The sequence below is a fragment of the Physeter macrocephalus genome, chromosome 11, assembly GCF_002837175.3.
Source record: "Physeter macrocephalus isolate SW-GA chromosome 11, ASM283717v5, whole genome shotgun sequence".
NCBI lineage: Eukaryota > Metazoa > Chordata > Mammalia > Artiodactyla > Physeteridae > Physeter > Physeter macrocephalus.
The window spans coordinates 11538668-11559741 of NC_041224.1; the positions used below are offsets into that span (position 1 = coordinate 11538668).

Sequence of the window (21074 nt, forward strand, 5' to 3'; positions counted from 1 at the left end):
GGGGGCGAACCCGGTTCCCCTGCATCGGCAGGCGGACGCGCAACCGCTGCGCCACCAGGGAAGCCCCACTCCCTCACATCTTAATGAATGTCAGCTGAACGAATAATCCATCAACTCAGAATTTTATTTTAAATGGCTTTTTTTTTCTGTTCAGTCTAAATTTTTATTTTATTTTATTTTATTTATTTATTGTTGGCTGCATTGGGTCTTCGTTGCTGTGCGCAGGCTTTCTCTAGTAGCGGCGAGCGGGGGCTACTCTTCGTTGTGGTGCACGGGCTTCTCATTGCGGTGGCTTCTCTTGTTGCAGAGCACGGGCTCTAGGCATGCAGGGGGGCTTCAGTAGTTGCCGAACGCAGGCTCAGTAGTTGTGGCGCACGGGCTTAGTTGCTCCGCGACATGTGGGATCTTCCCGGACCAGGTATCGAACCCGTGTCCCCTGCACTGGCAGGTGGATTCTTAACCACTGCACCACCAGGGAAGTCCCTTAAATGGCTTTAAAAGAGGTGTTCCTGGACTTTTCCTGGTGGTGCAGTGATTAAGAATCCACCTGCCAGTGCAGGGGACAGGGGTTCGAGCCCTGATCCGGGAAGATCCCACATGCTGCGGAGCAACTAAGCCCGTGCGCCACAACTACTGAGCCCGTGTGCCGCAACTACTGAAGCCCGCACACCTAGAGCCCATGCTCTGCAACAAGAGAAGCCACCACAATGAGAAGCCTGTGCACCGCAACGAAGAGTAGCCCCTGCTCGTCGCAACTAGAGAAAGCACGTACGCAGCAACAAAGACCCAACACAGCCAATAACTAAATAAGTAAATAAATAAACTTAAATAAATAAATAAACTTAAACAAATAAATAAAAGAGGTGTTCCTTATAGATAATAAGACTCAGTTATGCATTCATTCAACACGTGTTTTTTGAACACACTGAGCACTAATTATTCTATGTTTGGTGAATAAAGCATAGGACAAGAAAAAGCAAACCCCTGTCTTCAAAACACATATTCTAGGGTGAGAGAGAGACAACATATGCGTAAATATATAAGTTCAGATCCAGCAATTCCACTTCTGGGTATTTATCTAAAAGAACTGAAATCACTATCCTGAAAAGATATTTGCACCCCCATGTTCACTGAAGCACAATTTACAATAACCAAGTCATGGAAAAACCAAAGGATCCATCAGTGGATGAGTGGATAAAGGAAATATGGAATAGATAGAGATATGGATATGGATATACACACAATGGAATATTATTCAGCCATAAAAAAGAATGAAGTCTTGCCATTTATGACTACATGGATGGATCTTGAGGGTATTAGGCTAAATGGTGTAAGTCAGATAAAGAAAAATACTCTGTATGATCTCACTTATATGTAAAATCTTAAAAAAAAAAACACACAAACTCACAGAAAAAGAGTACAGATTGGTGGTTGCCAGTGGTGGGGCGTGTGGGTGTGGGTTAAACGGGTGAAGGTGGTCAAAATGTACAAGCTTCCAGTTATAAGATAAATCCTGGGGATGTAATGTACAGCATGGTGACTGTAGTTAGTAATACGATATTGTATAGTTGAACGTTGCTGTGAGAGTAGATCTTAAGAGCTTTAAAAAGATTGTAACGGGGCTTCCCTGGTGGCACAGTGGATAAGAATCCACCTGCCAATGCAGGAGACATGGGTTTGATCCCTGGTCCGGGAAGATCCCACATGCCGCGGAGCAACAAAGCCTGTGCGCCACAACTACTGAGCCTGTGCCCTACAGCCCACGAGCCACAACTACTGAGCCTGCGCTCTAGAGCCCATGAGCCACAACTAGTGAAGCCCTCGCGCCTAGAGCCCATGCTCTGCAACAAGAGAAGCCACCGCAATGAGAAGCCCACGCACCGCAACAAAGAGTAGCCCCCGCTCGCTGCAACTAGACAAAGCCCGCGCGTAGCAATGAAGACCCAACACAGCCAAAAGAAAAAAAGATTGTAATGATGTGTGGTGACAGATGTTAACTACATTTATTGTAGTAATTATTTCACAGTATATACATAAATCAAATTGTGTTGTACACCTTGGACTAATGTCAATTACATCTCGACAACAAAACTTTTTAAAATCATAAATAAGTTTCTAATATAATGTCAGGTAGTGAAAAGTATTACAAAGAAAAATATAGCAAGGCAAAAGAGTAGGGAGCGACATGCCTGGGTGGGGAGAGGAGCTGTTTCAGACAGGACGATGGGAAGGGCTTCTCTTAGCAGTTATTGGAGCAGGAAAGCAGGAGCTTTCCAAGCATGGCATCATCCATTAAGAGAGATATTTTGTGTCATGTTCCACTCAAGGTGTCATGCCGCAGCGTTCTGTAAGAGGTCCTTATTATTATGCTAAAGATAAAGGTCAGGGAATTCCCTGGCAGTCCAGTGGTTAGGGCTGTACACTTCCACTGCAGGGGGCACGGGTTCGATCCCTGGTTGGGGAACTAAGATCCCGCAAGCCGTGTATCATGGCAACAAAAAAAAAGTCAGGTAGAGCAATAAATAAATCCTGAATTTATTCATAAAATTTATGGTAGAGCTGAGATTCAAAACTGAACTTGTTTCATCAATTTTTTACACCTATCCATATCACATTTCTCACGATTTGCTAGAGATACCTCCCCACAGCAGTAAACTACCGTAGCTGAAATGAGGAGCCCGTCCTTCACATGCCTCTTACCTTGACGATATATCCTCTTCCAGCTAAAATCAAGGATGATTGTTTAGAAAACATGTCACTGCTTCTTGTTCTGCCTTTTTGTCTGACTGCCCATGTGATGGGAGAGCTCAGATTAAAATACAGCATAAGCCATCTAGACTTGCGGATAAGAGTTGCAGGGTGAGTGTGAACCCTTATCTAAAAATTTAAAGTATAGTATGCTCTCATTTTGAGTTACACAGGTATATTATGTTGCCAATTTATTTAGCGTTTACCTGTGTCAAGCTATTCTTTTATTTAGGAAAGTAAAGGTGAAGTTTATGTCAAGTTGCAGAGTAGCCAAACAAATGGCCAGGAATTCTGTTCAGTCTAGTACACAACTCCAGTGTCACATCCTCCTGGTCTCTCTCTCACTGGAAGTACTTCCTTCTCAAATGCACCCAAGGAGCCGGCTTCCCGTGTTCCCTAAGGAGTTCACAGTTCATAAACACAAAGCCACCTTGTTCATGAGCGTATGGTCAATATCACAGAACAGGGATATTACTTTCAAAAGAGAATTTCAAGAAGGCTCTCATGTTCATGTCACACTGCAAAGCCCCTTCCCTGACACTTTGAGCAATTTGGGTGGTAGTCTGCTGATTCATATTAATGACATGCCTGTAGCTCTTACGGTCATTCATAATTTAGACGGCAATGGTTTACACACACCTTTCCATTCTCCTTGGGAAGCCAACACATGATAGCGTGATTCCCTGGATTCCTGAGTTTACTCTACAGGGCATAATTGTAAAGTTCACAGATGCTCTGAAGTTCTAGGAAGAAAGATTCCTTCAGCTCTCATAAACTATAATTGTAAGAGAAAAACCCACTTTGCAAAGGAAATAACCTCCCATTTCTATTATAATCACCACTTCAACATTTGAAGTTGGTTGCTTTCTCGATGAATTTTATGAAAAATTACTGTTTTCTCTTAATTTTTTCAGTTTCCTGTTTTGCAGCAAAATGATTTCAGAGAATGGTCCTGTTTCTTCCTTTCTGAATAATTTACAATATTGAAAAAGTCAGAGTTGATTTTCAAAAGGATTTATAAAAAAGATTTATGCAGTAAAAATACATTTCTTAAATACAGTCAACACATCTATGTTCACATAATCATATATCTTGTGTTCATATATATTTCTGGTTGCATACAACTATTTACAGGCATGAACATCTAGAAAAACGGTACCTGGACATTTGAGACTTTAAGGAACTTTGTAGCATTCATAATTATAAACCACAAAATATAGTTATAAAATAAAATGTATTGTAAGGTACTGTGCACTAAACATTTGTTAAGAGGGTAGATCTCATGTTAAGTGCTTTCACCACAAAAAAAACAAACAAAAAAGCAAATCTGACTGAGGGTGGGGAACACAAGAAATCTTTTGGAGGCGATGAATATGTTTATTCCCAGGATCGTGGTGGTGGTATCATGGTATGAGGCATATGTCTAAACTCATCAAAACGTACACAGTAAGATATGCATTTTTTGGGTATATTAAGTATAGCTCAGTAAAGCCGTAAAAAAAACTTAGCTTAAAACACACACACACACACACACAAAGCATCGACATTTGAAGTAAAAACAGATCATCAAAAAAATACAGTACATGAAGTAGAAAAGTATTTTAAAATATCAAGGGAACATCTGGAAAGAACGGCTGATGACAGTGCTAAAATTAGCTAAGTACTAACCAAAGAAAAGAAAAAACAGAAGGCATTCTAGGGAAAAAGGCCTGATCCATTTCAAAAAGCTTCTGACACAGGCACATGTCCAGCCTATAAATTTTTCCTGGGATGATAAGCATTTCCTTTCCTGCCCTCTTATTTTAGTTTCCATTCAGAAATATCCTCGATAAGAAAGGAGTAATTATTTGCATGTTTGCATCTAACTGTATAATGACTGAGATTCCCTCTACTGAACTATATTTTGGTTTCAATTTAAGCACTTTAGAAGTGATACTCTTTTAAAGTACAAGTGACAAGTAGTACATTTTTCATCCTAGTGTCCCAGGATCCTAATATCCTGGGAATCCACAGGTTGACCTGCCTATGGTTTAAAAAACTGTCCTATAAAAAGTCCTATTGGACATTCAGCTAGTGAATTACATTGCAGAGAGTATAAAATAAGCCATTGCTAGAGAGTTTTCTCTTTTGTGAACACTAGAGTCCCTGTGAGAGGCAGTGTGATCAGAAATGCAATGTCCAAATTTACATAATGATACTAGAAGAATTTGAAGTTAATTTCCTGTGAGAGATCAGGACATTGAAACTCTTATCGGTGACCCCAGCAGAAAGTGTCCACCCAGGTGACTAAATTCAGCTCTCTCTTTCTCAAGGCATTGCTTTACTCAGAACACGTGGGCACCACAGAAACATATTATGGCCCCTTGGGGAACTTGGAACATAGTTGGGAGATGGAGGTTTTATTTCTTCAAATAAACCTGAGTTATAGAACCCAGTATCGTGACTCCAAGGGACGCTATTCCTATTTGCTCTTGCTGTACAATCACAGCGCCATTTGGGACAAGAAAACAGATTGCAATGTATGTAAGAAATTATTTGGAATAAATTTTAAAAATAAATATAGAACACATATTGATCATTTTAAATTTAGAAGTCTATAGATAAAACAATAGTGTATCCTGAACTGGTTATTAAAATATATCTTGGGGATAATGACATCATAACATTTGTGTATCTTTTGATCATTCCAGGCAATGCTGATCCTGAAGGTCAGGGTTACTGCCAAGCAGGATTTAGTCTGGACTTTTATAAGGTAAATTCTTTTGATCTTATAGCTTCTAAAATTTATTTTATCTGTTTGATTTTTTTTTTTTTACCCCCTGCTTCTCATTCCACCCCCCAATAACCACCATCAACAAAAGAACATTTAGGTATACACCTGGCCTGTTTTGGCAACTTCTTTAAATTTTTTTGTTTACTCTTTATTTTTGATAAAGTAATCTATACATATGGCAATTTATTAAATAGTAAAAAAATCATGAAGAACCTAGGGGCAAGACGGGAATAAAGACGCAGACCTACTAGAGAATGGACTTGAGGATACGGGGAGGGGGAAGGGGAAGCTGGGACGAAGTGAGAGAGTGGCATGGACATACATACACTACTGAACATAAAATAGCTAGCTAGTGGGAAGCAGCCGCATAGCACAGGGAGATCAGCTCAGGGCTTTGTCACCACCTAGAGGGGTGGGATAGGGAGGGTGGGAGGGAGGGAGATACAAGAAGGGAGAGATATAGGGACATATGTATATGTATAACTGATTCACTTTGTTATAAAGCAGGAACTAACACACCATTGTAAAGCAATTATATACTCCAATAAAGATGTTAAAAAAAATAAAGACACATGGAATAATGGTTAAAACAGTGAAACCTGCTTGCTACACAGCGAAGAGAGTTGTTTAAGGAATTGGATTTGAAAGACATTCTGTAATGCATTTAGAGAATTGTTTAAAAACCTATGTAGGAAAATGTTTAAAAGATTGCTGTGTACAAGCCACTTTGACAAGAGTGTTATACCAGGGAATGGATGATATAAACATTCTTTAATGCATTTAGAGAAGTGTTTAATGCCCTTTGATAATCTCCTCTGCTTGCTTCCTTTGCTGGTTATGTATTAAAAATGGTTATATGAGAAAAAAAAAAAAAAGGAATACACAGGCTGAAAAGCAACAGTCTTGCTTCGTTTTTAAATGAAAATCTCAAAAACTCAGTAAAGAAACATGCTTCTAAAAAGATCACAAGAATCTATGTTTTTATCTCTTAGGTGTAATTGACTGATTAGATTTCACATTAGTGTTAATGTTAATTTCGCGTATCCTTTTACAAATTAAAAACAGATATTTAATGAGAATGTGGGCAGCAAAGCTTCCATGGTTTTGCAAATACTGCAAATTTCATCAGTGTCTGAAAGTTTACTCTTTTTCTCCCACCCACCCCCACACTAAAAGTTAAGGATGCAGGATAAGGAAGGTGGGGCCGTAAGTAGAAAGGAAAGTTTTTATTTTCTAGTCTGGAGTTGTCACTCCCTCTCCTGGGAAGGGGTGGGTTTGCAGATGTATAGGAAAAAAAACAGGCATTACTGTGGCCTTGAAGTAAACAGAAACCAAATTTTCTTTTTATCGCTAAGGCTCGAAAGACCATGTCTACTAAATTGCACAGGATGAAAGATGTAGATATTATTTTTGTTTGTTTTTTTAAAGAAGATGTTGGGGGTATGAGTTTTATTTACTTATTTATTTATTTATTTTTGGCTGTGTTGGGTCTTCGTTGCTGTGCGAGGGCTTTCTCTAGTTTGTGGCAAGCGGGGGCCGCTCTTCATCGCGGTGCGCGGGCCTCTCACTGTCGCGGCCTCTCTTGTTGCGGAGCACAGGCTCCAGAGGCGCAGGCTCGGTACCTGTGGCTCACGGGCCTAGTTGCTCCGCGGCATGTGGGATCCTCCCAGACCGGGGCTTGAACCCGTGTCCCCTGCATTAGCAGGCAGATTCGCAACCACTGCGCCACCAGGGAAGCCCCCAGATGTAGATATTTTGCTTACCTGAGGCAGTGCCAAAAAACTGAATTTATATATTCTCAGGGGAGAGAATTTTACTTACCTAATTGAATCTAATTAAAATTATTTGATATGCTAACACACTAAATAATTGAAAGCAATAAAAGGAAAGAAAATGACCTGCATGACTCAGATATAAGGGCCTCTTTTAAAAATTACTTTTTATGTATAACTGTTAGAGCAATGCTTATGAACAATGATTTCTCACCCTTAAAAAAAAAAAGAAACTGTTTTTCTTTTCCAATCGTTGTTGCCGTTTCTGTTTTGTAGAATGGAGACCTTATAGTTGGAGGCCCTGGCAGTTTTTATTGGCAAGGTAGGTCCTGTTAGCAGAGAAGAAATGCCCACGGGTTGTTTCCAACAGGGAGAGGAAACAGAAGTAACATCAAGTGTTGAATTTTTATTATGTTAATTTTATCTCCATAGTGGTAGTCTCTCCAATGAAGGAAGCATCATTTCAGTTTGTACTTTGTGATATAAATGATATTTTAAAATACTGTTGCAACTTAATTCCTTTATTCATCAAATGCTTACTGAGACCATGCCAGGCTTTGTGCTAGATGCTGAGGGTACAGTAATGAGTAACCCGCAGAGGTTAGCAGCTGGGGCAAGATGCAGGCATTAATCGAATTACTCACACGAGTACTTAAGAAACCCCAGGCATGATACTCACTCGGAAGGTATGTCAAGACGGGGCCATGAGAGCATAGGAGGCTTCTCCAGGGTGGCGCCATGCAGGTATGTTTTGTCCTCTGAACACTGGCCGTCGAGATGAAATACCACCTGTGCTCTGCTCAGGGAGCCCTGAGCCCAGGTGCACGATGGCGTCTGCACGGGAGGGTTGACTTCCTCTAATTCTTAAAAAGGTGTTACATAAGCCGGCATCAACCTTAAGGTCAACGAATTTGGAAGCAGCAACCCTGAACTGAGCTCTGAACCCCAAGTAGGAGGTAACCAGGTGAAGAGAGGAAGGGTTGTGTGAAAATGTTCTAGGGCATAAAGGAGCCCGGTGAGCTGAGAATGGAGGGAAATCAGGGGACTAGAGTGAAGAGCCGCTGAGTGGGAGGGAGGGGTCCCACCCTCCCTGCAGGGCTTGCAGCCCCAGGTAAGCAGTTTTGTCTTTGTCTCCAAAACAATGAGAAATCCCCGGTGGATGGCTGGAGTTTAAATGGATTGCCTGAGGTAGAATAAGAATGTGTTGTTTGTTCTGAGAATAATGGGAAACCACTGGAGAATTTGAAGCATGGGATGCTGTGATCGGATGTGTGTTACACAAAGATCACGCTGGCTGCAGTGTGGAAAATGGATCGGGGAGTTGGCCAAAGTGCAGTATCAGCCAAGTTATAAGGTTATAAGCTAGTTCCAGGTCTATAAGGTAAACCAGCTGTAAGGTTCAGATGAAGATGTTTGCTTCTTAGAGTGGTCATAGTACAGACTGAGCAAGGGGCGGAATTTGAGGGATACTTCGGAGGCAGAATGAACAGCTTGGATGATGGTTTGGATGTATGTGGGCGAATAGGAAGGATGCCAAGGATATGTTTCTGACTTTCGTAACTGAATGGTTTTCGGTGGGTCCCAGTCCCTGGAATGGAGAAAGCCGGGAGAGAAGGGGTTTGGAGTGGATTGGGGAAGGAAGATGATGAGTTTACTTTTGGTTTTGTTGAGTTTGAACACGTTTGAGATGTCCAGGACTTTTCACATAAGTATTTAGATGTATGGGCTTAAACTCAGAGAAGATATCTAGGCTAAAATAAAAACTAGCATAGTGGTGATAACCAAAGCCATGGATGTGAATGGGATACCTAAAGAGAGATTACAGAGAACGCAGACTTAATTTCGGCTGTAAAGTTTAGAATCAGGATAGAGTAGAATATGAGAGAGATGACTAGTTGAGTGAAGTTTTTTGGGTTTTGTTTTTTTTAATGGAGGAGACCTGATCACGTTTAAAAGGCCAATGGGAAAGATACAGGCGAGATGGATTTATGATAAAATTTTACATGAAATTACTGTTAAGCTTAATTCATACATATACAACTATGAACATCAAATAATTAACCTTTCAGTCTTTAAACATTATTTTGCAAACTGGGAAACAATATATTTTATGCAGAGGATGGGTATAAAATAAAAGTGATGTGTTTAAAAAGATTTTGTTCTAATGCACTTGATTAATTTCACATAATTCTTTCCTTACGTTGAAGAAAAATGTCTGATATAGATGATATGCTGACAGTTAGCCACGTCAGGGGGATAGAGAGCATTTGTCTGAGATAGATAATTTAAAATTTTACTCAGTCAGTCTTAAGATTATAATATTTATAGAAGCAACTAAAGGAAATAAGCAAAGGCGGTGTGTCTGTGGGAGCAGGGAAGGGAATATTTAGCTTTAACCCAGAGAAAACTGGCAAATTCTACAGACGTTCAGAAACTCATGTGTAAATATGATTGTCTTAATATAAGAACAGTCATTTCAGGCAAGGTCACTTGGAGATATTTACGGCCTGATTTAACAGTTTTACTCTTTTGGAACTTCAGACAGAAAGACTGTGGGAATGTGTGAATTCCCAAGAAATAGTTTGGCTTTAAAATTAATACTAAATTTTAGTCTCTTGAAAGCATTCCTCCAGTTTTCTCCCAAAGAGCATGAGCTCACACTTTTTCCTTAGATTTCCATAATAAATATAGGAATGCGTAAAAGTTGTAGTGGAACATTGCTGGCCATCTTTTGGGTTCATGTCTATGCCAATACACTCATATTTCAAGACTTCTGATAGTGACTATATTTGGGGCAGATTCGCCAGTGTTCTTATCATGCCAATGTTGGTGGCCACAGATTCCCTTTTTGCTAAAATTCTGGATCTTGCTGGGCCTCGATGCTTTCCATTGTCATAATTTTATGCTTTATGTATATATTTTAGCATAAGATGTGAATGACTCAGAGATTACGTAATTCATTCCTTTAGCTTAGCTGATATGTTTTACAACCTATTAACTAAGTAAGTGATTTCGATTTAATACATCTGTACTTTGAGAGGCGACAAAAAGTCTTATTAGAATGCCAAAGAAGACCCTGGTTGTAATGCTGAATATCCTAATAGCAAAAGCATGTGACCTTAGGGAATGCACTCAAGCTCTTTAGGCCACACTCTTCCCACCTGTAAGAAGATATATTTGGGGCTAGATGATCTCAAATCTAGATGATGTTTCTGCTAGCTAGAATATTCTAGAATATTTAAATTACAGATGAATAGTTGAGTGAAGTTTTTTTAAATTAATCACATAAATTTTGCCTACGGGTGCCCTCACCCTTAGAAATGTTTATCATGTGGAGGTGGAGGAAGTAAGCAAGGTAAAGGCAGGAGAACTACAGATAAATTAAGGGGTATTGGATTAACAGATATGAACTACTCTATATCAAATAGATAAGTAACACGGATATACTGTACAGCACAGGGAATTATACCCATTATCTTGTAATAACCTGTTATGGAGTATAATCTATAAAAATACTGAATCACTATGCTGTGTGCCTGAAACTAACGTAATATTACAAACCAACTATACCTTAATTTAAACAACCGAAAAAAAATAAATGTTGTATGAAAACAATTACATAGTTCATCTTTGGTTCTTCTATCAGAATGGAAAGCTTTAACCAGCTGTCAGCAAATTTAGCCTGCAGTTCTAGTGCCAGGCAGGAAAATTCATCGTCGAAAATGCAAGCAATCTCGTGACCGTTTTCAAGGGTGTGTGTGTTGTTCAGACACCCTGTGTCTGTGCGGAGAGGGCCTGCCTCTCATGTTCCTTCAGTTAATCTATTCATTTGTTTGAACACAGGTCAGGTGATCACTGCCAGTATTGCAGATATCATTGCAAACTACTCATTCAAGGACATCCTGAGAAAACTGGCTGGAGAAAAGCAGACAGAAGTGGCTCCTGCTTCCTACGATGACAGTTACCTTGGTGAGATGCACTGCTCAAGACATTTGCGGTTTCTCAAAAGACAAGCATGTTAAATGTGGAAGCAAATCTTATTCCTCACTTATAATATTTGGCACCTTTTGCAAATTTTCTTCTCTTACTAGCTTCGAGTGGACTCTTAACTTTCTTTTCTTTTGATTCAGCCATTATATGTAGTCTCCATAGTTTGATAGCCGTTTTATAGGCTCCGTGACAATCTCTTGTAAATAAAATATTTTGCCAGTTGTAGATACTATGTATTAGTGAGGATGCCCCGTACTAGCCGGGCAACATGATGATGACCCTTTCCAGTTTCTAAAGAGAGCAAGAGATTTTCCAGTTGCTAGAATGTTCTCAAAATTTATTATGTGCAAACCACACAATGCCGTTTCATCACTATTGTTTGCCACCTTTGGTATCGTATTGGCATTTTGATTCCTTGATGAACTTTTAAAAATTGTAGTTATCTTTTATCACCTCATCTCACTTTAGAGCCAAGTGAAGTTTGTGGGAAATCATCACGAAAGGTATTAGGAAGTAAGCCTTGTTGGTGATCAGAAATTGCAAAACCTGAGCACAAGAGATACCTTTCAGAGTAATTATGTCTGATTATGATGAGTCAGCAGCTCTTAAAGTGCAGCCACCACCATTCACACATCAAGGTGGGCGATGAAGCATTCCTACTTCTAAAAGGGACCTCAGAATCCAAAGGTGTTGCCAGGCTCAGAAGTAGCAGATCTATTATGCTTCCAAGATTTAGTATAAATCCTGGTTTGATTAATTTTTCTCTTCATAGAACCCTGAACTTTTATGTAATAGGATTTGTCGGGATTTCTGCACAGAGTACTACTATGGTGGTGCCTTCGTATTTCTAGCTGTAGAGCATTTGTAAAGCCTCCAAACGTGTGATTCGCCTGTTTCTTGCTTTCCAACAGGATATTCCGTTGCTGCTGGGGAATTTACTGGGGACTCCCAGCAAGGTGAGAAACGTTGTTGAAATGAAGCCCTCTATTGGATCGGCCAAAACATTCGTTCAGGTTTTTCCATGTGACGTTACAGAAAACTCGAACGAACTTTTTGGCCAGCCCAATATGAAACACGGGGAAAAGTGCCGTGACCTAAAAAGCTCTTTTAGGACTGTGATTTTTAAACAATTCTGAAACTTTTAATCAGCACAACATTTAATAACTCCTTTGTGTTACAGCCATATGAGGCTGCAGGCTCCAAAGTTACTAGTGTGATGGCTGATTTTTTTTTTTTTTTTTAAACCAAATTCTGAATGTTTGTGGGAAATGAGAAGCCGTGGTTGCCAGGTATCTCACTTGGTATAAGCCCCTTAGTCTTCCCTGTTTGGCAAAACTGATCTCGAAATCAGTCAGCTCTGTTATATCTGACTGTGGTCTGTTTTTAGGCGCCCCTAGTAAACATCCATACCTGTGTCCGTGAAGCTGGAATGCGGTGTAAAGTCTAGAATCTACTCAACACTCAACATCTCTATTTGAATGGCTCTTCCAAACTTAAGAAGCTTATACCTGAACTCCTGATCTTTCCACTTAAACATGCTCTACCCTCCATCAGCTCCATCTCAGTAAATGGCAACGCCATCCTCTGAGCTGCGCAAGCAAAAAAAACCTTTCAAGTCAGCCTTGGACTGTGCTCTTTCTCTCACACCCCATCCATATCTAATCCATGAGCAAATCCTGCTAACTAAACTCAAAAGACAGCCAGAATCTGCCTACTTCTCACCTCCTCCACAGCCTCCACTCTGATCCAAGCCCCCATCAGCACTGTGGCAATAGCTTCCGAACGGATCCTCTTTGCTTTCCTCTTGGCCCTCCTGTGGTCTTCCCTAGATCCAGCGGCCAACGTGGTCCTTGAGGAACAGAAGTCACGTGGTGTAACTTCTTTGCTCCCAGTGATTGCCCCAGCTCATTCTGTGTAAAATCCAAGTCTTGACAATGACCTAAAAGACTCTGTTCATGAGGCCCCTATTTACTCTGACCTCAGCTCCTAGTCCTTTACCCCTGACTCCTTCCAGCCACTCCAGCCACCCTGCCCTCCCTGCTGTTCTTTGAATACTCCAGACACAATTCTACCTCAGGACCTTTGCACATGCTATTCCTTCTGACTAGAACATACTTCTCCCAGATCTCCATAATATTTACTCCTTCACTTCCTTCAGTCTTTGGTAACATGTCATCTTCTTGCCAAGACCTTCCCTGACCACCCCAATAAATCATAATTCCTTCCGCCTCCCAATTCCAGCACTCCCAGTACCATTTTACTGCTTAGTTTTTCTGCGCTATACTCATCCCCTTCTAATATGACATTTGACTCTACTTTTCAAATTGACTGCCCCTTCCAGCTCAAGTGTAAGCTCCATGAGAGGAGGGAATTTTGTCTTTGCTCCGTGCTGTATCCTATGTTTGCAATTAACATTTATTTGTTGGTTGAAGGAGTAAATTTACTACTGAAGAGTCCAACATCTAGGCCAAATGGATCTTCTCTGATTATTAACTCTCCAACAGCATGAGCGCCCAACTCTGCTAGAGTTTATTACATCAGACAGAATTAGTGCTAGAATTTGTGCTATACCTTTAGGACTAGGTTTGGGGGAAGTGAAATTTGAATGGAAGGGGACTCTTTTCCAGGCCCCCTTTCTTTAAATTAAACTAAAATGTTGACCCCAATGGATCAAAGGATAGTTTAGATTTATAGAAATGAGAGCTGGAAAGATCTTTGATAATCAGGCAGTTCCAACTCCCATTTATTGTAGGTGACTGGAAAAAAAATCAGTTTCAGTGATTGATCCCGGGTTTATGGCAGACCCAAGGACTGAAACCACTATTTCCTGAATCTAGAGCCATATCACGGTGCATTGGAATGTGCTCCCCGCTTTTCACCAGAGTTGCTTTTTCTACCTCTATTATTGAAGCTTCCCTTCCTCGCATACCCTTGGCTGCCAGGTTGTCCTCTGATTCTGTTCCAGGGGGCAAAACTCAACCATTTATGGTATGTGGCTTTTCCTTAGGTAACTGAAATTGTTCGAACACAGTAGTGGGTCAGAAGCTATTACTTTGTACACTAGTACAAAAGACCAGTATGAAAGACAGTGAAAACTGGAGAAATCAGAGTACGAGGTTTAACTGACAAATCACTCACAGATCTGAGAAGCCAGGCTTATGTCCTGGAGGCAGAAACACGTGGAGAATGTGATGGAGACAGGTAAATCTCAAAGTACGACACTGGGTCTTCTGCTTTCTCTTCGTCTGTAGCGGAAGCAAAAGCCAGTGCGCAACTGCGGCTTCAAACCTCCATCTCTCTACAGGATCCATGATAGTTACTCATTTAAGAGGCACCCTCCTTAGCTGATGTGTTGTGTAGCTTTACGGTGTACTATGCCACTCACCTTGTAAATGACTATTTCCATCACAGAATTGGTTGCTGGGGTTCCCAGAGGAGCACAGAATTTTGGATGCGTGAGTACTAAGAAGGCGTTACACGCTACATTCTCTACATACGCAAAGAAACATTTTGCTGCATACAGTCTTCAGATCTTTTAAAATGCCCTTTAATAGGGAGCACCACTGATCCACGCTGTCTGCTTACGAAAAGGGACGTCAGATTCTTTCCTGATCTGGGTGCAGGACCAACCCCACAGCCTGTGGGGCCCCCAGTGTAAAGTGAAAATGCCTACAGCCCCTTGTTCAAAATTGTGGAGAATTTCAGGACAGTGACAGCTGGGCTATCCCAAGGGTGGGTAGGGCTCGTCTGCGTGGGGGACCCTTTGTGACTGACCGCACGGGTCACGCGCCCACGAAGCTAGCCTAGCCCTATGCGTGCGCATAATCTGGGAATAGGTGCAGAGGATCCCACCGTTGATGTGATCAGCATTTTAATATGTCCCATACGGTGGACATAATAAGGTCCATTGTTATTTCACTAGTGTATTAGTTTGCAAGGGCTGTCGTACCAATTGACCCCAAACTGGGTGGCTTATAACACCATAAATTTATCCTGTCACAGTTCAAGAGGCCGGAAGGCTGAAATCAAGGTGTGACCGTCACGTTCACACCCCTCCCACGCATGTAGGGGTGGATTCTTCCTGCCTCCTCCAACTTCAGGTGGCCCTGCCTTTCCTTGGCATGTGGGAGCTTCACCTGAATCTCTGCCCCGGTCTCCGTATGACTTCTTCCATCTGTGTCTGTGTGTGTCCTCTCCTCCTCTTATAAGGACACCAGTCATTGGACATAGGGCCCACCCTAAATCCAGGATGATTTCATGTCAAGATCCTTAACTTTACTTATCTCATCTACAGAGACCCTATTTCCAAATAAGGTCACCTTCTGAAGTTCTGGATAGACATGAGTTTTGGAGGGATACTATTCAAACCCATTTACCATAAAAATAGGAAAGGAAAATAAATCGACCTTACGAAAAGAAAAACTTATATTTTGAGTAATGTTTAAGTCTGGTAAACTTATAATATCTATAGATTTTAGGTTGTCTGGATAGAATTTAAAAGGAATATTTTTGCTACATGGATAATACTTTAAAATTTCATTTTTTTGCAGAGAACCATAATCATCAATTTCTCATAACAGCATACGCACAGAAATGAAACTTAGATTACATTTTTGATTAGATCAATTAACTGACTATCAGATTAGGGGCTCTCAGCGTTCCTGAATTCAGATTTCTCTACATCAGATTAGTAAGCATGCATTTTGTCTGAAAGGATCCCAGATTTAACCATAAACAAAAAGTTCAGTTGGATTTTTTAAAGATCGTTCCTTTGGGCTTATTTCTTTTTACATATAGAGCTAACCATTTATGACTCCTCACAAAAGTTTTAAAATGATTTAAGTTAAACGTTTTAAAAAGTGCTCCAATTCTATGCCAAATGATGTAACCTATCTAATTTCTATGATTTCAGGTTTCAATCATTAACTCTACAGATATGACCTTTATTCAGAATTTCACTGGTGAACAGGTGAAGACATTTTAGAATCAAATAATGGATGTCACTCGGCACTAATAGTATATTGTAATATGTTATTTATTCATTCATAAAATAAATATTTACCGAGCACCTACCATGTGCTGGAAACTCTTCTGAGGACTGGCAGTGTAACCAAGTATCAGACAGACAGGATCCCAGCTCTCGCGCAGCAGTACGGGGGAGGCTGATGGGGGGTGACAATTAACAAACAAGTAGATGCCCGTGATGATTTCAGAAAATGATAAGTGATGTAAAGGCGGAATATGCTCCCTAAAAGCCCCAAAGCCACTAATTGCTGAAGTCCGAGAGCAATCCTGTCATGTTGCGGTCCTCACGTAGTGTGTGCTGTGATGAATTCTGAGTTACCCGCCTTCCACCCGAGAAGACAGAGGCTGCTTGTAGGGTTCACATGTTGGTCAGTCAGTGGGTCTGGGCTCTGCCTTCCTGTCCTCACAGTGACTGGAACCCTCCCCAGTCCCAACATTATATGGAAGATAAGCGCTCTGGTTCTGGTCCCTTCCCCCCAGGGGGTAGGTATGGCCCCGTACCCACCGTCACTGGCTGGGGTCTTATTCTCAATGGGTCAGTTGCCCGCAAACAGGCTGCTGTCATCCTGCTGACCTAACACGGCCTCTGAGGTCACACTTCATTCACTACCCTGGGTTTCCTGGGTTTTTGACCTGTTGAAATCTGTCACATTTCTTTAAAGGATGAATGTGATACTCCCGTCGAAGGGAGCCAATTGTGAGTTGAATTCATTTCTCTGGGCAACCAGCTTCCTTTCCTAACCACCACACCAGGGCAAGGAGCTTCTAGCAAGCCTCACACTTGACTCCAGCCAAGTAACATCTTGGCCCACGGGATCCCAGGAGGATCCAGGTTTAAGATCCTGAAATGCTCAACTCTTAGCTACACACAGAAATTTGGAATCGTATATTTGCCAAGCAAATAGAGTTTTTTAAAGAACACAGAGCATTTTTGACATTTCCTTCCCCAAACTGGGGCTTTAGTCTATCCGTTACTGTGCAATTTTCAACAAAGAATTAACAATGTCCCTCATGGTACTCTTGTGGTAAATACAGAGATGTAAGGCTGTGATGATAGTGAAGTTGGGTGGATTTATAAATTTTGAACCATGATTCCCAAGTGGTGACAATTAATGGCTTAATGGAAATCTGGCAAGACTTCTCCTTTGTCTTTTCATTTTACATTTTTATCATTAAAAGCTCTTTAAACATTGTTAAATGTGGCCTTTCTGTAACTTCTCATCTTCAATACCACCTAGTTCTGCAATCTTGAACCTCAGAACTTAATACATAAGTGATGAAATTCCTCTGAGTGAAGACCACACAATGCCACCCAGGAATAAGAATTTCACCGTATATGTTTGGAATAGAGAAAAGAGGTGGGAGAATTGAGTTATTGCATGACGCAGTTAAATGAATCATTCATTTCCTCTGCAAAGAGTATTTTGCACCTGGCACCCATGTCTTAGTCCATGGACTACTATAATAAAAATACCATAGACTGGGTGGCTAAAGCAACAAACATTTATTTCTCACAGTTCTGGAATCTAAGATCAAGGGGTAGGCAGATTTGGTATCTGCTGAGAGCCTGCCTTCTGTTCGCAGCCGTCTTCTCGCTGTGTCCTCACCTGGTGGAAGGAGGGCTAGAGAGCCCTCTGGGGTGTCTTCTCTAAGGACACTAATCCCATTCATGCAGGCTCAACCCTTCGTGACCTAATCACCTCCTGAAGGCCCCACTTCCTAATACCATTATATAAGGAGTTAGGTTTCAATATTTGAATTTGGAGGAGGGGAGGTATAAACAATCAGTCTATAGCAACTGTATATGTTTGGAATAGACAAAAAAGGTGGGAGAATTGAATAATTGGGTTCCACTTGGTAACTCATCTAATTTTTTCCTCTGCAAAGAGTATCTAGCACCTGGTACCTACTCTGAGCCAAACACTGGTCAGACAGGGCAGAGAGAATGAGCAACACAGACGGAACTCTCTGCCTTGTGTGGGGCACACTTTCCAGGGGACTGTAGGCTGATTAAATTTGTAGGTGGTAGGAAGCTAAATCGGCTAAATCAGGGGTCCCCAACCCCTGGGCCACGGACTGGTACTGGTCTGTGGCCTGTTAGGAACCGGGCTGCACAGCAGGAGGCGAGCAGCGGGTGAGTGAGCGAAGCTTCATCTGTATTTGCAGCCGCTCCCCATCACTCCCAATACTGCCTGAGCTCCGCCTTCTGTGATCAGCACCAGCATTAGATTCTCATAGGAGCACAAAGCCTACTGTGAACTATGAGAATCTAATGCCTGATGACCTGAGGTGGAGCTGAGAGGTCTGACTGCACCGAGACCATAATAAATCAATTGCTTGCAGACTCATATCAAAACCCTATCAGTGACGGGCAAGTGAGAACAAGCTCAGGGCCTCCACTGATTCTGCATTATGGTGAGCTGTATAAGTATTTCATTATATATTGCAATGTAATAATAATAGAAATAAAGTGCACAATAAATGTAATGCGCTTGAATCATCCTGAAACAATTCCCACCCCCCGCAACCTGGTCGGTGGAAAAACTGTCTTCCACGAGACCAGTCCCTGGTGCCAAAAATGCTGGGGACGGCTGAGCTAAAGCATTGGATGGCAGAATATGGAACTGAAAAATTCTGGCAAGCTAAAACTATCGGCCACATCTGAAGAGATTATAAACCTTGAAAACATAGGTTGAAAACAAAAATATAAGAGCTAGAATGTAGAGAGATTAGGCACACTGGTTACACTCAGAAAAGACTTAGAAACCTTAGCAGACGATAAACTCAATATGAATTGACACAGAGACGTAGTTTACCCTCAAATTAAAACCTTTTTATGCTTCAGTGATATAAAGAGTCCAAAGCAGAGGGTGTCCATCCTACTTATCTTCTCCCGTCAGTGTGCTCATGGGGTATCATCTTTTCTTTCGTATCCCATGTTGTATCTCTGAGAAAGATGGGAAGCCAACTGAAAACACTTCCATAGGAGATTTCATATGGACATGGAATTAGATTTATTCTGTGACATTCAAGATTGCAGAACTAGGTAGGAGCATTAAGGACCAGATGTTACAGGAGGACCAGTTTTAGCACAAAGGATTCTAATAGTTGTATCTACAAATTGAATGGGCTTATTGTTGAACATCTCCAGAGGATGTCTGAGCAGATGTCATGGGTGTTGTGAGGAATGTTATGCATTAGGTCAGGGGTTAAACTGAATGGCTCGAAGACTCTGTCCGTGTCCAAGGGTCTATGAATTTAAATGCAAAAATGTGCTGCAATGTGGCTAATCTTTCAGGGAAAGTTGAGAGATGACTATAAAAATGACTTTTGGAGCACAAAATATATCATCTTATGGTTTTCCTTTGCAGATGGCATCTTACTTTGGATATACAATTGCAGTATCAGATGTTAACAATGATGGGTAAGTTTATAAGAACTTCCTCACTCACCAGGTATTATATTCATCCTTTAAGATGTTATATTTTTTCCTTCATGAAATACATCCTTCCATACTTCCTCAACAAGATCGAGGCTCTCTTGTTTTAACTTTGTTTTTTAGTCCAGGGCAAAAGGATACATCTACGAAAAAATTCTCTATCATCCTTTTTTATGTCTTTACCACATCTGCCACTTCTAAGAAAGGACTATTTTACTTAGTTTTATCTTTGATTTTATGAATTAAATAGTCCTTGGCCATTTGACTTCCATAGCCATTGAAGAATTTGCTCATCTGCCTTCACCCTTTAGCACATGATATTCATAAAACATTTGCACATAAATATTTTTTCTCCTGACAGTGCTTTAACCAACATACTAGTGACCCCCATGCAGAAGATGAAATAATAGTATTATTTTTTTTCAGTTTGTGGCAGTAAATTATAGTTGAGCTTGGATCAAACAGCATGATAAATTGTGGTTGTGTTTATTACTTCAAAGAAAATTGTTATTAAGCAACTCTCTGATCCACGAAAAGCACCTAACTGACAGATAAGACAAATGATTAAATAAGAAAACCAGTAAATTGAGATGAACTGATTATCCATCCAATAAATATTGTTGGAGCACCTACCATATGCCAGGCATTGTTCTTGGGTGCCCAGAATGTAGCAGTGATTAAGGAAGAATAGGTCTCTGCTTTCATGGAGCTCACATTTTGGTAAGAAGCAAGTATCTGAAAAATCTGAACTACGTTGCCTGATCTGGGCTACATCATGGATAGACACTAGCTATGACCTCTACATAGCTAGAAATGAACTTTATTTATTAGGCGGTACCATATGATTGGAGATAAATTTGGTAACTTTTGTACCTCTTGGAAAATATCTTTTTATTATTCTTTCATTTAACATATATTTCTTGAGCATCTTCTATACACTAGCACTGTTCTAGGTGCTGGGATACAGCAGAGAACAAAACCAAAACCCGCACCCTCATAAAGGTTATACTGTAGTTTGGGTGGGAGCTACAGACAAAAAATAAATAAGTCAAATAAAGATTATGTTAGATGGTGATGAGCTCTATGCAGGAAAAAAACAAAAAAAGAAGGAAGCAATCAGGATGTCCTTTAGTAGGTCAATGTGTAAGTATTCTGTGGCCCATCCAGACAATGGAATATTATTCAGTGCTAAAAAGAAATGAGCTATCAAGCCATGGAAGGCCATGGAAGAACCTTAAATGCTATTACTAAGTGCAAGAAGCCAGTATGAAGAAGCTTCATACTATATGAGTCCACTAGATGACATTCTGGAAAAGACAAAACTATG

At 40.8% G+C, this 21074-nt stretch overlaps 1 protein-coding gene across 3 annotated transcripts in view; it reads left to right on the forward strand.

Moving 5' to 3' along the window:
- Positions 1–21074, forward strand: part of ITGA8 (integrin subunit alpha 8) — a 182598-nt gene that overhangs the window by 29480 nt on the left and 132044 nt on the right. For all 3 annotated transcript variants that reach the window (XM_024116380.2, XM_028495241.2, XM_024116382.3), the window contains exons 5-11: positions 5439–5500; positions 7570–7615; positions 11137–11262; positions 12195–12239; positions 14695–14738; positions 16196–16252; positions 19680–19732. In XM_024116380.2, the coding sequence (XP_023972148.1) occupies positions 5439–5500; positions 7570–7615; positions 11137–11262; positions 12195–12239; positions 14695–14738; positions 16196–16252; positions 19680–19732 (433 nt within the window). The remainder of the gene's footprint in view (positions 1–5438; positions 5501–7569; positions 7616–11136; positions 11263–12194; positions 12240–14694; positions 14739–16195; positions 16253–19679; positions 19733–21074) is intronic.